Source organism: Eubalaena glacialis, chromosome 4, assembly GCF_028564815.1.
Source record: "Eubalaena glacialis isolate mEubGla1 chromosome 4, mEubGla1.1.hap2.+ XY, whole genome shotgun sequence".
Taxonomy (NCBI): domain Eukaryota; kingdom Metazoa; phylum Chordata; class Mammalia; order Artiodactyla; family Balaenidae; genus Eubalaena; species Eubalaena glacialis.
The window spans coordinates 114216864-114234694 of record NC_083719.1 but is presented as its reverse complement, the minus strand read 5'-3'; the positions used below and the strand labels follow the sequence as shown (position 1 = coordinate 114234694).

The following is a 17831-nucleotide window of genomic DNA, read 5'->3' as shown; positions in this document are numbered from 1 at the left end:
CAATTTTAATATTAAATGCTTTCTAGCAATTTAGCCTTTAACTGAAATCCTTTTATAAACTCAGCCCCTATTCAATATCAATATTGAGCACTTTATAATGTCTGGATTATAAAAGAAAATCTTAGACCAATCATGTGGTTTAAGTTATAAATTCAAGAATTTTATTTAAAAACCTATTAAATCAGGTAAAAAATAGTTAGTACCTTTCATTTAACAAAGACTTTTTAAAATCATAACCTACAGACATATAATATACATATTTACAGTGACTCAAATTAAGCTACAGGTCACAACCCACTCACCTTGACAAAACTCATTCGAATGGTACACATTTTGGTGAGCTCATATACTGCCTCAAAACCATGGTTGACAGACTGAGCCAGAAGCTGGGCAAACTCCTGATTGTTAAAAATTTTGAGGCTGCAGCTGCTGGGAATCTTACAGACAGTGGTAGGATGAAAGCCATGATGAAAGTTGCAGTTCCTACTCTGTACAAATATGCTGCTGTCACTGAGGCACTCTGCATACACCTCTCCACCAACATAGTACAGATGAACACCTTAAAAAGACAGGCATTACAAGAGTAAACTCAACAAAGCAGTATAATGAAACCGAGGGAGTTGTATGAGGTACAACCAAGAATAACTACTAAACTATAGCAAGTCTTCAGACAGAAGCTACCACTAGATGGCCTTATGCCACCAAAGATAATCAAGAGGTTAATGTGCCTAAATCTAAAATGATCCTCAAATAACTAAGACTTAAGCCTCAAGTTGGCAGCATGTTAGGTTATCAGTTCTCAGGGTTTTTTTTTCTTTTCCAACAATCATTTATCATCTCTATGAAAGAAAGCGATGGCAAAAAAAAAAAAATCCCCCAAAAAGCACCTTATGATGAGTCCTTTCAAAGGAATTCTTAGTGCTATCAACTATCAGGAATAGTTGTTTGGCAAAAAGTTTTGCACTCTTTTTGCTAATGGAAAGGTCTGCAGCATTTAAAAAAAAAAAAGCTAAGTCACATATGTAATTTCAGGTCATAGGAAAAGCCTTTAAATGGCAGATTTATTTTACTTTCCTTTAAAAAAAAAGTTTTGGGTATTTAAAAAATATATAAATAATATATGAATGTTCAATATTTAAAAATTCAAATTATATAGCTAGAGCTGAAGTTGTTCCCAACTTTTCTCTACTGCAAATAGTACTAAAAAGACCATCGTAGTACACACATGTGAGTCACAGACTGGTTTCAGGCTATGACATTAAAAACTATGTTTTGCTTCTGAGCAAATAAAAATGAGCCGTGGAAGAAAGGATCCTAGAACTGCATACTAGGAAAAAAGCGGAAAACGATTCTAGAATTTAAGAATTCACCCAGTAGATTTCTCTTAAATTATTCTACTGCAGAATGAAAAATCAATGCATAGAAGTGAGGCATTTTACCTAAAAAATCATGGCAAGTTGACAGTTCAGTCAAAAAAGGATGGAAACTTTCTTTCCGACTTATTTTTGGACATAGTATTTTTCTGAATCTCTTCTATAAGAAATCATATTACAATTAAAGTTATTTACCTTTTGTTCCTAATTTGGACCAAGACTTTCTCAAGTCAAAGAAGCAAAAAGTAGCAAGTGGTAAAAACAAAACTTCTTAAAAGAGAGGCAAACAGCTCTACCTGGGATAGGTTTCCTTTCTGACCACTTGATGCGTGAGACATTTCACTGCAATGTGAAAAGTTCCTTGTTTGCTATGGCAACTATCTTGTAGGATGAATTATAAATAAAACCCTGTTACCTGAATTTAAAAGGTGGGAGATGTGGCAGTGAAGCCATTGAAGACTTACGTCATTCAAACTGGATTTCCTACCAGTAACCCTGCTCCTCCAACATAATGGAAATTCTTTCAAGTCATCAACCCAAAATATTCCACAAATATCATAATTTAAAAATTTTAATCCTTCACTAGCATTCATATATTCTACAAATATTTCTTGTGTATGTACTATGAGCCAGGCATCGTTCTAGTTGCTGAAAATTTGTTGTGAACAATGCAAATTTCTGTATAGCTTGTATTTCAGTCAAAAAGACTGAAAATTTAAAAAATAAACACAGAATAGTATGATTTCAGACCCTAAGTACTATGAAGAAAAAATAGGTAGGATAAAGAAAAGAAGTCTGTCTTTACTTAATACATTCTTCAACATCTGCAACTTGAGGGCAGGACCATGCCTTAAGCTTCTTTGTATGCCCCAGAACCTTACACAATGCAGACTACATAGCAAGCACAACAAATGACTGAATTCAACTGAATGTAGGAAAATGACAAAATTACCTTTTCCAATATGTCGCCTAGTGTTTTCAATTGTTGAATTACGATTAACATTTGACAACAATCCCAAGCAGAATCTACTTTTGTTATTTGAAGGGTCTGTGAATCCATCTACTAACACACTAGTAGAAGATGCATGAAAAGCTTCCCCAACACGATTGTTTAATTCATAGTAGACAATTGAACACCAATGTTTGGGCTCTTCATAGGCAACAGGCTGAACATCTGTGAACAAACCAGACAGAAAAAATGTTTAATGATTATCAGAAACTCCAGACTCTGTGTTTCCTTTAACCCAACCCAAGCACTATATGAAAAAGAAAATTTTCAGATATTTCACTTGTCTCACTGTCCTTCCTGACTTTCAGTCTGTTTGTATGTTTGTTTTCAAAAAAACAAACAGCAGAAATGCCTTGATCATAACAATTTTCAAAATTATACATATACACGGATAGGCAACATCACATTTTAAGTTATTTTTCTAGCAGAATCTAATCCAGGTTTAAATTTAAGACGACAAACCTCTGTTTCAGCAAACTGAAAGACTTAACTATACCAATATCTGTAAAATTACTTTAAACAAACATCTGAACTAAAAAACTAAGTAAGGCTCTTAGCAGACTAGGAATAGAGGGGAACTTCTTCAACTTGATATAAAGAACATTTACAAAAAACTTACAGCTAACATCATACTTAATGGTGAAAAACTAGAAGCTTTTCTGCTAAGATCGGTAACAAGGCAAGGATGTGCTCACCACTCCTTTACAACAACACACTGGAAATCCTAGCTAATGCACTAAGACAAGAAAAGGAAATAAAAGGTATACAGACTGAGAAGGAAGACATAAAACTGTTCACAAACGACAAGATTGTCTATGCAGAAAATCTGAAATGACTGACAAAAAAACTCCCAGAACTGATAAGCACTTATAGCAAGGCTGCAAGATGTAAGGTTAATATACTAAAGTCAATCACTTTCCTATACCAGCAATGAACAAGTAGAATTTGAAATTAAAAATTCATTACCATTTATATCAGCACTCAAAAAATGAAATATTTAGGTAAAAACCAAACAAAATAGATATAAAATCTCTATGAGGAAACTATGAAACTCTAAAGAAAGAATTCAAAGAAAAACTAAATAGAGATATAGTCCATGTTCATGTGTAGGAAGCCTCTATATTCTCAAGATGTCAGTTCTTCCCAACATGATCTAGAGAGTCAACGAAATCCCAATAAAAATCCCAACAAATCATCTTGCGGATATTGATAAACTGATCCTAAAGTTTACATAAGGAGGGAAAAGACCCAGAACAGCCAACACAATATTGAAAAACAAAACTGGAAGACTAACACTATCCAACTTAAAGACTCACTATAAAGCTACAGGAATCAAGACAGTGTGGTATTGGCAAAAGAACAGAGATCAAAGGAACAGAATAGAGAGCCCAGAAATAGAGCCACATAAATATAGTTAACTGATCTTTGATGAAGGATCTTGGTTACTTCCCCAATAATAGATAAAAGACAGTCTTTCCAACAAATGGTATAAGAACAACTGACATTCACAGGCAAAAAAATGAATCTAGACACAATATCTTACACTATTCATGAAAATTACCTCAAAAATGGATCACAGACCTATGATACAAAACTATAAAACTCTAGAAGATAGCAGAGGAGAATATCTAGATGACCTTGAATATGGTGATGGCTTTATAGATACAACACCAAGGCACTGTCAAAAGAATGAGAAGACAAGCCACAGAATGGGAGAATATATTTGCAAAAGACACATTTGGTAAAGGACTGTTACACAAAATATACAAAGAACTCTTAAAACTCAACAAGAAAATGAACAAGGTAATGAGAAAAACTGGTCAAAGACATGAACAGACACCTCACTGAAGAAGATATACACATGGCAAATAAACATATAAAAAGATGCTCCACATTACATGTCATCAGGAAAATGCAAATTAAAATTGCAAAGAGACACTACTACACAACCATTAGAATGACCAAAATCCAAAGCACTGATAACACCAAATGCTGGTGAAGATGAGGAGCAACAGAAACTCTCATTCACTGCTGGTGAGAATGTAAAATGGTACAGCCACTTTGGAAGACAGTCTGTTGACCTCTTACAAAACTAAACAAACTTTTACCATACAATCCAGCAAATGTGTTCCTCAGTATTTACCTAAAGGAGTCAAAAACTTATGTCCAAACAAAAACTGCAGAGAGATGTTTATAGAAAGCTTTATTCATAACTGCTAAAACTTGAAAGCAACCAAGATATCCTTCAATAGGTGAATGGATAAATAAACTGTGGTACACCAGACAATGGAATATTATTCAACACTAAAAAGAAATGAGCTATCAAGCCATGAAAAGACATGGTTGGTGGGGGACTTAAATGTATATTACTAAGTGAAGAAGCCAATCTGAAAAGGCTACATACTGTAAGATTCCACTTACAAGACATCTGGAAAAGGCAAAACTATGGAGACAATAAAAAGATCAGTGGTTGCCAGGGGTTAGGAGAGAGGGAGGGATGAACAGGCAGAGCACAGAGGATTTTTAGGGCAGTGAAACTATTCTATATGATACTATAATGATGGTTACATGTCATTATTCATTTGTTACAACCCAAAGAATGTTAATAGAAAAAATGAATCCTAATGTAAATTATAGAATGGTAGTTACCAAGGGGGTAAGGTGAGGGGGAATGGGGAGTCATTATTTAATAGGTACAGAGTTCTATTTGAAATGATGAAAAAGTTCTGAAAATGGATAGGAGTGATGGTTTGCAGAATACTGTGGATGTACTTAATGCTACTGAATTGTTCACAACAGAGCCCCCAAAGTACAAGAAGCAAAAACTAACAGAACTAAAAGTGGAAATAAATAATTCCACAGTAGTAGCTGGGGACTTCAATCTCCCACTCTCAATAATTGATAGAACAATTAGAAAGAAAATAAGCAAGGATACAGAAGATCTGAACACTACTGACCAGCTTCATCTAACCGAAATCCAGAGATCCTATGACACCCTATGACATCAGAATATACAATTTTTTCAAAGGCACATGGAGTATTGTCTAAAAGAGACTATATGTTTTGCCAAGGGTTGGCAAACCTTTTCTGCCCACCCAAATGGGCAAATCCAGCAACATATAAAAAGGATTATACATCATGACCAAGTGGGATGCAAATACCTTAGGTTTTGCAGGCCACATACTACCTGTCATATATTCTTCTTCTTCTTAACAATTCTTTAATAATCTAGAAACCATTCTTAGGTCACAGGCTATACAAAAACAAGCATAAAACAAGTCTCAACAAATTTAAAGAACTGAAATCATACTAAATATGTTCAAAGCACACAACAGAATTAAATTAGGAATCAACAACAAAAAGAAATTTGGGAAATCTTGAAGTATTTGGAAATTGATTAACATGCTACTAAATCATCCATGGGTCAAAGAAGAAACCACAAGGGAAATTTTAAAATATTTTCAACTGAATAAAAATAAAAACAAACAAAAATGAATAAAAATAAAAACAAACAAAAATAAAAATTTATGGGATGCAGTTAAAGGTGTGATTAGAGGGAAATAAATAGTTTTTAACACCCATATTAGAAAAGAAACAACTCAAATTAATAATGTAAGATTCAGAAACTATAAAAAGAAAAGTAAACTAAAAGTAAACTTGCATTCTTCAAAGCAAGAAGAATGAAGGAAATAAAGATTAGAGTGGAATTCAATGGAAGAGGGAAAAGTTGTCGTTCAAAAGATAAACAAAATTGACAATCCCTTAACTAAACCAACAAGAAAAAAAGAACATGACACAAACTACCAAAATCAGGAAGAAATACATCACTACCAACTCCTACAGAAATTAGAGAGATTATAAAGGATACTACAAAAAACTTTATGCCAAATTAGATAATTTAGATGAAATGGACAAATTCCCAGAAAGACACAAATTACCAAAATTGACTCAAGAAAAAACAAACTCTGAATAGACCAATATAATAACTAAAGAAACTGAATCAATTATTTAAAATCGTCCCACAAATAGAAGTCCAAGCCAAAATGGCTTCACTGGTAAATTCTATCACATATTTAAAGAAGAAATAATACTAATACTTCAAAAACTCTTCCAAAAATGGGAGGGAACACTTCCCAACTCATTCTGTGAGGCCATTATTACCTGACAGCAATACCAAACAAAGACATCACAAGAAAATTACAGACCAATATCCCTCATGAATATACAAGCAAAAATACTCAACAAAATATTAGTAAACCTAACCAAGCAATATATAAAAAAGGATTATACACCATGACCACATGGGTTTTATCCTAGGAGTACAAAGTTGGTTTAACATCAGAAAATCAGTTCATGTAATACACCTTATTACTAGAAAAAAAGAACAAAAAACTCACATGATCATCTCAGTAGATGCAGAAAAAGCTTTTGACAAAATCCAACATTCATTCATGATAAAAATAATCTAGGAATAGAAGAGAACTAACAGTTTGCTGGCTAGACTCTCTAGAACAATACTGAACAGAAGTAATAAAAGCCGACATCATTGTCTTACTCCCAATTATAGGTGGAAAGTAATTCAGTTTTTTATCATTAATTACGATAGCTATAGGTTTTTCATATATGCGCTTTAATAATAAGAGAGAAGGGGAAGTTAAACGCATTCAGATTGGATAGTAAAAAAATAAATACTGTTCTTTATTCATGGATGACATGCTCCTATATTTAAAAGACCTTAAGGAATCCACATATGCACACACAAAAAACCTACCACTAGAACTAATAAATGAATTCAGCAAGGTTGCAGGTTACATAATTAATATACAAAAATCAACTGTATTTTTTTAATTAAAAAAAAATTTTTTTTTTATAGTGACCAATAGAAATTTATTTCATTAATTAGACCTGAAACCACTGCATTAATGCCATTTTGAAACTAACCTTTCAGGGATTTAATACAGTTGTTATTTAACAAAAGAACTTCGTTCATTCACTACTTAAGACCTAATTATTTAAAGTTAATTGGTTTCCTTACTCTCCTTTAGGGCTTTAGGCTCAGAACATTTCCATTAGAAAAATCTAATTTGTCTCAAGTTCCTATTTCTAAATTTTAGAGTGGTTAAAATGCTCTTATATTTTAAATCTTTGTAGCAAAAATTATGTCTAAAATTACAGCTCAAACTGGCAAAGCAATTAAAGATGCAGGTGACGCAAGTCTTTTTTTAAGTCTTTTTCATACAGTTTTACTGAGATACAATTGACATATGGCACTGTATAAGTTTAAGGTATACAGCATAATGATTTGTCTTACATACATCATGAAACAATTATCACAGTAAATTTAGTGAACACCCATCATCTCATATAGACACAAAATTAAAGAAACAGAAAAAAACTTTTTCCTTGTGATGAGAACTCTTAGGATTTACTCTCTTAACAACTTCGTATATAACATACAGCAGTGTTAACTACATTTATCATGTTGTACATTATATCCCTAGTACTTATTTATCTTATAACTGGAAGTATGTGCCTTTTGACTGCCTTCATCCAATCAGTTTTATTTCTATCTACCAATGAAGAATCCAAACTCGAAATTAAAAAATTCTTCCACTCACTTAGCAATAAATTTAAAAAGAAAAGAAAAGAGAGACATTCCATGTTTGTGTACTAGAAGAGGACAGCAAATCTCCCCAAGCTGATTTAAAGATTCAATGTGACCGCTATCAAAGTCCAAGGAAGAGTTTTGGCGGCGGACAGAAATTGACAAACTGATAACTAAAATGATATGAAAATATGCAAAGAATGCAGAATTGCCAAACAATTTTTAAAAAGAAGAACAAAGTTGGAGGACTAACACTTCTTGTTTTCAAAACTTACTATAAAACTTTAGTAATCAAGACGGTGAGGTATAGACATACAGATCAATGAACAAAATTGAGAGTCCTGAAATAAACTCTTAAATTTATAGTCAACTGATTTCTGAAAAAGATGCCAAGACAATTCAGTGGAGAAATGATACTCTTTTCAACAAACAGTGCTAGAACTAACTGGATATCTACTTGCACAAAGATGAATTTAGAACGTTAACATACTAAAACCTTAACTGAAAATGAATCATAGACCTAAATATAAGAGCTAAAGAACTTCTAGGAGAAAACACAGGAGAATAATTTTTATGACCTTGGGATAGACAAAGATTTTTTAGATGTAACACCAAAAGCATAATCCATAAAAAAATTGATAACTTCATCAAAATTAAAAACTTTTGTGCTTCAAAAGACACCATTAAGAAAATGAAAAGACAATCCACAGATTGAGAGAAGATATTTGCAAATCACATATCTGATAAAGGACTTCTATCCAAAATATATACAGCACTCTTACAACTCAACAATAAGACAAACAACCCAATTATAAAAATAAGGCAAAAGATTTAAATAAGCCAAAGAAGATACATGAATGGCTAGGTACATTAAAAATGTTCAAAATCATTATTCATTAGGGAAATACAAATTAAAACAAATGAGATACCACTTTACACCCATCAGAATAACTATAATCAAAAAGATAAACAATAACAAGCGTTAGGAGGATATGGAGAAACTAGAACCCTCATATGGTACTGGTAAAAATGTAAAATGGTGCTGTCACTTTACAGTAATTTGGTAGTTTCTCTTAAATACTTAAATTTACCCTGTGATACAGAAAAATAAAAACAAAGACCTATCTGCAAGTGTTGATTACAGCATTGTTCATGCTAGCCAAAAACTAGAAACAATTCAAATGTCCATCAACAGATAAATGGGTAAACAAAATGTGGTATATCTATACAATAAAATACTGTTCAGCAATAAAAAAGAACATTATTGATACATGGTGCAACATGGATGAATCTTGAAAACAACGCATTTTGTGATTCTACTTATATGAAAAGTTCGGAAAAGGCAAATCTACAGGTACAGAAAACAGATTAGAAGGTTCCTGGAGCTGGGGATAGGAGGGGATAGACTGCAAATAGGCACAAGGGATATTTTTAAAGGGTTATGAAAATGTTCCAAAACTAGATTGTGGTGATGGTGTAAAACTTTATACATTTACTAAAAATCATCGAATCATACACTTAAAATGGATAAATTTTATGGTATATAAATTATTACTGGTTCAAGATGGCGGAGTAGAAGGACATGAGCTCACCCCCTCTTGCGAGAGCACCGGAATCACAACTAACTGCTGAACAATCACTGACAGGAAGGCACTGGAACTCACCAAAAAAGATACCCCACATCCAAAGACAAAGGAGGAGCCGCAATGAGATGGTAGGAGGAGTGCAATCACAATAAAATCAAATCCCATAACTGCTGGGTGGGTGACTCACAAACTGGAGAACACTCATACCACAGAAGTCCACCCACTGGAGTGAAGGTTCTGAGCCCCATGTCAGGCTTCCCAACCTGGGGGTCCGGCAACGGGAGGAGGAATTCCTAGAGAATCAGACTTTGATGACTAGTGGGATTTGATTGCAGGACTTCGACAGGACTGGGGGAAACAGAGACTCCACTCTTGGAGGGCACACACAAAGTAGTGTGTGCATCGGGACCCAGGGGAAGGAGCAGTGACCCCAGGGGAGACTGAACCAGACCTACTTGCTAGGGTTGGAGGGTCTCCTGCAGAGGCGGGGGTGGCTGTGGCGTACCGTGGGGACAAAGACACTGGCAGCAGAAGTTCTGGGAAGTACTCGTTGGCATGAGCCCTCCTAGAGTCCGCCATTAGCCCCACCAAAGACCTAGGTAGGCTCCAGTGCTGGGCCACCTCAGGCCAAACAACCAACAGGGAGGGAACCCAGCCCCACCCATCAGTAGACAAGCAGATTAAAGTGTTACTGAGCTCTGCCCACCAGAGCAACACCCAGCTCTACCCACCACCAGTCCCTCCCATCAGGAAGCTTCTACAAGCCTCTTAGATAGCCTCATCCACCAGAGGGCAGACAGCAGAAGCAAGAAGAACTACAATCATGCAGCCTGTGGAACAAAAACCACATTCACAGAAAGACAGACAAGATGAAAAGACAGAGGGCTATGTACCAGATGAAGGAACAAGATAAAACCCCAGAAAAACAACTAAATGAATTGGAGATAGGCAACCTTCCAGAGAAAGAATTTAGAATAATGATAGTGAAGATGATCCAGGACCTGGGAAAAAGAATGGAGGCAAAGATTGAGAAGATGCAAGAAATGTTTAACAAAGACCTAGAAGAATTAAAGAACAAACAAACACAGATGAACAATACAATAACTGAAATGAAAAATACACTAGAAGAAATCAATAAGACACTGATGAAAGATATTAAAGATGATACAAACAGATGGAGAGATATACCATGTTCTTGGACTTGAAGAATCAACATTGTGAAGATGACTATACTACCCAAAGCAATCTACAGATTCAATGCAATCCCTATCAAACTACCAATGGCATTTTTCACAGAACTAGAACAAAAAATTTCACAATTTGTATGGAAACACAAAAGACCCCGAATAGCCAAAGCAATCTTGAGAAAGAAAAACGGAGTTGGAGGAATCAGGCTCCCTGACTTCTGCCTATACTACAAAGCCACAGTAATCAAGAGAGTATGGGGCTTCCCTGGTGACGCAGTGGTTGAGAATCTGCCTGCCAATGCAGGGGACACGGGTTTGAGCCCTGGTCTGGGAAGATCCCACATGCCGCAGAGCAACTGGGCCCGTGAGCCACAACTACTGAGCCTGCGCATCTGGAGCCTGTGCTCCGCAACAAGAGAGGCCACGATAGTGAGAGGCCCGCACACCGCGATGAGGAGTGGCCCCCACTTGCCGCAACTAGAGAAAGCCCTTGCATGGAAACGAAGACCCAACGCAGCCATAAATAAATAAATAAATGAATAAATAATTTTAAAAAAAAAGTAAATGTCTTTCAATCCTTTAAAAAAAAAAAAGAGTATGGTACTGGCACAAAAACAGAAATATAGATCAATGGAACAGGATAGAAAGACCAAAGATAAACCCACGCACATATGGTCACCTTATTTCTGATAAAGGAGGCAAGAATATACAATAGAGAAAAGACAGCCTCTTCAATAAGTGGTGCTGGGAAAACTGGACAGCTACATGTAAAAGAATGAAACTAGAACACTCCCTAACACCATACACAAAAATAAACTCAAAATGGATTAAAGACCTAAATGTAAGGTCAGACACTAAAACTCTTAGAGGAAAACATCGGCAGAACACTCTATGACATAAATCACAGCAAGATCCTTTTTGACCCACCTCCTAGAGAAAGGGAAATAAAAACAAAAATAAACAAATGGGACCTAATGAAACTTAAAAGGTTTTGCACAGCAAAGGAAACCGTAAACAAGACGAAAAGACAACCCTCAGAATGGGAGAAAATATTTGCAAATGAAGCAACTGACAAAGGATTAATCTCCAAAATTTACAAGCAGCTCATACAGCTCAATATCAAAAAAACAAAACCCAATCCAAAAATGGGCAGAAGACCTAAACAGACATTTCTCCAAAGAAGATATACAGATTGCCAACAAACACATGAAAGAATGTTCAACATCACTAATTATTAGAGAAATGCAAATCAAAACTACAATGAGGTATCACCTCACACCAGTCAGAATGGCCATCATCAGAAAATGTACAAACAGTAAATGCTGGGGAGGGTGTGGAGAAAAAGGAACCCTCCTACACTGTTGGTGGGAATGTAAATTGATACAGCCACTATGGAGAACAGTATGGAGGTTCCTTAAGAAACTAAAAACACAACTACCATATGACCCAGCAATCCCACTACTGGGCATATACACTGAGAAAATCATAATTCAAAAAGAGTCATGTACCACAATGTTCATTGCAGCACAGTTTACATAGCCAGGACATGGAAGTGTCCATCGACAGATAAATGGATAAAGAAGATGTGGCACATATATACAATGGAATATTACTCAGCCATAAAAAGAAACGAAATTGAATTATTTGTAGTGAGGTGGATGGACCTAGAGTCTGTCATACAGAGTGAAGTAAGTCAGAAAGAGAAAAACAAATATCGTATATTAACGCATGTATGTGGAACCTAGAAAAATGGTACAGGTGAACCGGTTTGCAGGGCAGAAATTGAGACACAGATGTAGAGAACAAACGTATGGACACCAAGGGGGGAAAGTGGCGGGGGGGTGGGGGTGGTGGGATGAACTGGGAGATGGGGATTGACATGTATACACTAATATGTATAAAATAGATAACTTATAAGAACCTGCTATATAAAAAATAAAATTAAATTAAAAAAAATAAATTATTACTGTACCTCAATAAAGGTGGTTGTTAAAAGTGGCTAAGAAGTTAAAAAAAAAAAAAAAAAGAGCAACAACAATAAAGTAAGTATTGTATTTCTCTTACCTCTGCTGGATATACTGGGCATAATCTGAGGAATCAAATTACTGCTTGTATCCATGGGCTGGGAATTATCTTGACCCATCTGATCATCTGGTGGCATATATGCAGGAGGAGGAGTATCAGCTAAGAGGGATAAAATGAGACAAGTTAAGTCCCAAAAGAATAGTTAAAATCTTCATCCTGCTCAAAGTTAATCTAAACGCATCTGAAAATTCTTAAGATTACCAGCAGGATTCATTACTGAACATCAGAGACACACAAAAATGTAGGATGCTACCTTAGGGCAAGTGAAAAGGAGAAAAGACAGCACACCCATTAGCTACCAAAAACCTACTGCAGGTCCACATGAATTTTTTCCAATCCAGGATAGTAAGATCAGTGCTAAAATCACTAAAATAGAATTCAAGGTCAAGAATTTTGCCTCCATTTGCTTAGAATCATATGCTCAGAGAAACTGCAACTACTGCAGGTCAATCTGAAGGCCACAGATTATCCTTGTTTAGATAGATATCTACAGAGACATTTTTGAATTATCAAGATCATCACATACTGTATGGTTATTTAAAACTGGAAAATAAAACCATGCTCTTTCAAAATTTGCCAACACTAACAGCAGCTGTCTAATTCTTCTGCAATGTCTTAAAATGGTTGCTCTGTCCTATTAAATGGCTAAATCCTATTAAGTAGCTCTTAGGAAACTGAAAGTTAACTAGAATATCTTTTGAGTTCCAACATTTGTGGTTGAAAACCTTTATAAAAGCTACAGCTATACTTATTTGTCTCATAACTATAAATACTGAATATAACTTGTCTTTCACCTCAAAGTTTGTATAAGATGTATTTTGAGACAGAGCTACAATCAGCACTGAATCTAGGACAAAGGATGAAAATTAGTTTTTGAACAAACACCTAACAGCAAGTTAAACAGTTGGAACTGAAATCCTCTTCAAAGAAACACAACACAACAAAACACAACTTCATCAATTGCTATTTCACTGCAGTAGAGAAACTACAAAGTATATATTTACATATGACCCTACTTACAACAGTAGGCATCCCAATATTTCTTGACACAGTGACCTCACGATTTACTCACATAAGACAGGCATGCCATTAACAAAATTTAGCAACTTTAAAAATCCACTTATGATCCTTCTTCAGGCAATTCGGTGCATCAGTTACCTAATTAAAGATAACTGGGGTTCATTTTAACCTACCGAAGTACAAAATGATTTGACAACCAATGTAGCAAAGTTAAAAAAGCACACACTTTAGACTCAGAGAAACCTGGGCCTGAACCCCCACTGATCAGCTGTGCGACCTTATGCAAGGTATTTAAGCTCTTGGGGTTAATACCAGTTTTGTTTTCCATCCGTAAAACAAGAAAAATATCTATCTCACTTGGTTGTTCTGAAGATTAAATTTAATGTGGTATCTTTCATCACAGTATTAGTTACATAAAAGGCACTTGATAAATGGTACTTGGTATTATAAATTATACGAAAATATTTAACTTTACGTCAAACATAGTTACTTCCTTTCTTGCTGCTGTTGTTTTGGTAGAACTTAATTTTAATGCCTGATGGTATATATGGATTTAGTCATTTGGTCCAATAAATGGTCAATTGATATCTAACAACATTTTGTTTCCAGATTAGCTACTTTACTTCACATTCATCAAACAGTCATTTTGTCTTTATGTTTTTGATAAGCTTTTACTACACGCTGCCTTTACTGTATATAGGACTCCTCTCTATGAAACCTTTCAAATTAACACCATTTGGCTTCAATCTCTCAAGCTGCACTGGCAACCACTTGACATATGGGTATACCTATAGTTAGCAGTAAATGTATTTATGTGTTGTTATAATTTTGTCTATTCATTTAACAAATATTTATTGAGGATCTACTGCATACTAGACTCTGATATAGGTACTGGGTATATAGCAAAAAACAAAAGATGCTATAAAATCCCTATTTTCATGGAGTTTATAGTCAAGACGGGGGAGGCTGGGGAGAGGCAGACTGTAAATAAAGACAATATATACTATACTGGATTGTAATACATGCTATAGAGAAAGATCAAGCAATGAGAGAGGGAAGGTGGGTTGGGAGGAGGGAGTGCAATTTTTAAATTCTATCTTATTTTATTGTCATTATTCTTAAAGGGTAATCTCTGATCTCCCCCAAATTGTGCTTGCTTTTTTAAAAAATTCAATTTATTTAAACTAAAAAAAATAAAAACAGTTCATCCACTTCCCCCACCACCTCTGGTAACAACCAATCTGTCCCGTGTATCTGTGAGCTTAGTTTCTTATTTATTTTTTAAGATTCCACATATCTTATTTGAGAGAGACCATATAGTATTTGTCTTTCTCAGTCTTATTTCATCTAGCATAATGCTGTCAAGGTTCATCCATGTCACAAATGGAAAGATTTCATTCTTTTTTTATGGCTGGATAATATTCCACTGTGTGAATATGTGTGTGTGTGTTATTGTATCTTCTTTATCCATTCATCTATCAGTGAACACTTAGGTTGCTTCCAAATCATGGCTACTGTAAATAATGCTGCAATGAACATGGGGGTGGGGGGTAGATATCTTTCTGAGTTAGTGTTTTTGTTTTCTTTGGATAAATATCCAGAAGTAGAATTGCAGAATCACATGGTAGTTCTATTTTTGATTTTTTGAGGAAACTCCATACTGTTTTCAAAAGTGGCTGTACTAATTTACATTCCCACCAACAGTGCACAAGAGTTCCCATATCTCCAGATCCTCACCAACACTTGTTATTTCCAACGCGTTGCAGCTGCATTTCTACCTTTCTCGAAATAATTAAGCATAATATGCTGAAAATGTTGCTTTTTTCCTTCTATCTTCAATATTAAATGACTGCACAAAAATTCACCAATTTTGATAAGTCTTTTTTTAAATGCACGCTGATATGACGGCTGTGAAATACAATCTTAACAAAACTGTTTCAACTGAAGTTAAAGACAACTAAGTGCTACTGGAGCCATCTTATGTTAAAAACTGAACGAACCTTTTGGCCCACCCAATAATTGACCATTTTTGCACGAGTTTATTTCTGGACTCTCTATTCTGTTCCAATGATCTATGTGTCTGTTTTTATGCCAATATTATATTATCTTGATTATTACAGCTTTGTAATACAGTTTGAAATCAGGGAGTGTGATGCCTTCTGCTTTGTCCTTCTTTCTGAAAACTGCTTTGGCTATTCGGGGTCTTTTATGGTTCTATACAAATTTCAGGATTGTTTCTTATATTTTGTGAAAAATATGTCTACTTACATTTTTTTAAACTTATGGTATTTGGCAAAATAAAATCCCAAACTCTTCTGAAAATCAAACAATTACCAAAGAATAGTCAAAAATAGTTGGCTCTTGGCATATTAACAGTTCACCCAAAGGATCAGCAGTATTAGAACAACTGCTAATTCTTAGGAATTATTTTTTTGTATCAATAAAATAAATTCTTACCTGGGAGCTGAAATGGACTTCCTGGTCCAGAGCTTGCTGGGGAGTTGGGATATGTGCTGCTAGCAGGGGAAGGAGGGTAGGGACTATTTGGAGATAAGGGAAAAGGAGTGTTGTTGGGCTGATGGAAAGAATCTGGAAACGTTGCATTTTGTGGCATGTGAGGTTCATTGTGGCTTAAGTTTCTAAACTGAACCAGAAGGCTGTGTTGTGGGTTGAATTCATTATGACGAGGCACTAATACTGGAGGTAAGACTGAAAGACAAAAATCAAAAGTCATCTGTCAGCAACGACTAAAACAAATATCTCATACACATGAAGGGAAAGACAGAAAGGATTCAGGGAAGACTGTAAACCTATTAAAACAATTTATTTTTAGGAAGGGCTGCTTTGTAGAACCTTGAATCTATATTTACAAAATAACTAAACCAAAAATTCTCTAAGCACTCAGCCTATATAAAATACTCTAGAAGACAGAACATCCAAAGCAGAGAAGATATCACTCCTGTGAGATCAAGCACATTTAAGAACAACCATAATTACAACACAGGGAATATAGCCAATATTTTATAAAAACTATAAATGGAGTATAACCTTTAAAAATTGTGAATCACCATGTTGTACACCTGAAACTTATATAATACTGTACATCAACTATACCTAAAAAAAAAAAGGTAAATATGTCATCATCTCCTTAGATGTTACTGCTGTTGGTCTTGCTTTATCTACATGCAACAGGGAACACATCCTAAACCATGTGCACAAAAGTATCATCCCTTAGTTTGCAACCAAGGTAGCTATTTCCATGACATTACTGCTTTGCATGTTTGCTCTTTACCATTCAAGACTGTGTATGCTTTTAATGAAATAAGAAGCTAATATTAATTTGAAATAAAATAATGGATTAATATAACTTAAAAATTTTTTTTAATTAAAAAATAGATAAAAACAACCATAACACAGAGAATTTAATGCACTGAGAGTTGAACAGAGGTGAGCATTCCCAGCTAGCAAGGAATCAAACAAAATACCATGGAAAAGACAACACCTGATTGGACCTTAAAGACCTGGAAGCATTTCACAGGGAAGTGCTAGGGGTGGAGAGTGTAAAGAATGTAAAGGAGGAGATGGATAAAGATAAGAAAGAACAGTCAGGTGGCCTAAGCACTGAACTGGGAGGTAAGACTAGAGAATAAAGTTGAGATCAGCTATGCACATGCCCTGAAAGCCTCCATGTTTCCAATTTTGGACATTTTACCTTTCTTTCTTTGAGAGATCTTGCATTTTATGTTCTTCAGTAAAGTTTTCCCAACTGAAAACAGTAACAACTCCTAGGTAGAGGTCTTCCATTCAAAATAATTTTTCTAAACACGACCATAATGAAAATATATACAAGAAAGCCTAAACATTTTAAGAGATACACTTTTTCTTAGCAGATTCACTTTATTCAAACATTCAATTTCTCTAAAGACCCAAGTGTCAACCACATACAAATATCCGATCACCTTTCCC

At 35.0% G+C, this 17831-nt stretch overlaps 1 protein-coding gene across 1 annotated transcript in view; it reads right to left on the bottom strand.

Moving 5' to 3' along the window:
* Nucleotides 1–17831, bottom strand: part of SMAD5 (SMAD family member 5) — a 46994-nt gene that overhangs the window by 4625 nt on the left and 24538 nt on the right. The window contains exons 3-6 of the mRNA XM_061189622.1: nt 16323–16574; nt 12825–12944; nt 2326–2547; nt 303–559 (exon numbers count right to left, since the gene is read on the bottom strand). Of these exons, the coding sequence (XP_061045605.1) occupies nt 303–559; nt 2326–2547; nt 12825–12944; nt 16323–16574 (851 nt within the window). The remainder of the gene's footprint in view (nt 1–302; nt 560–2325; nt 2548–12824; nt 12945–16322; nt 16575–17831) is intronic.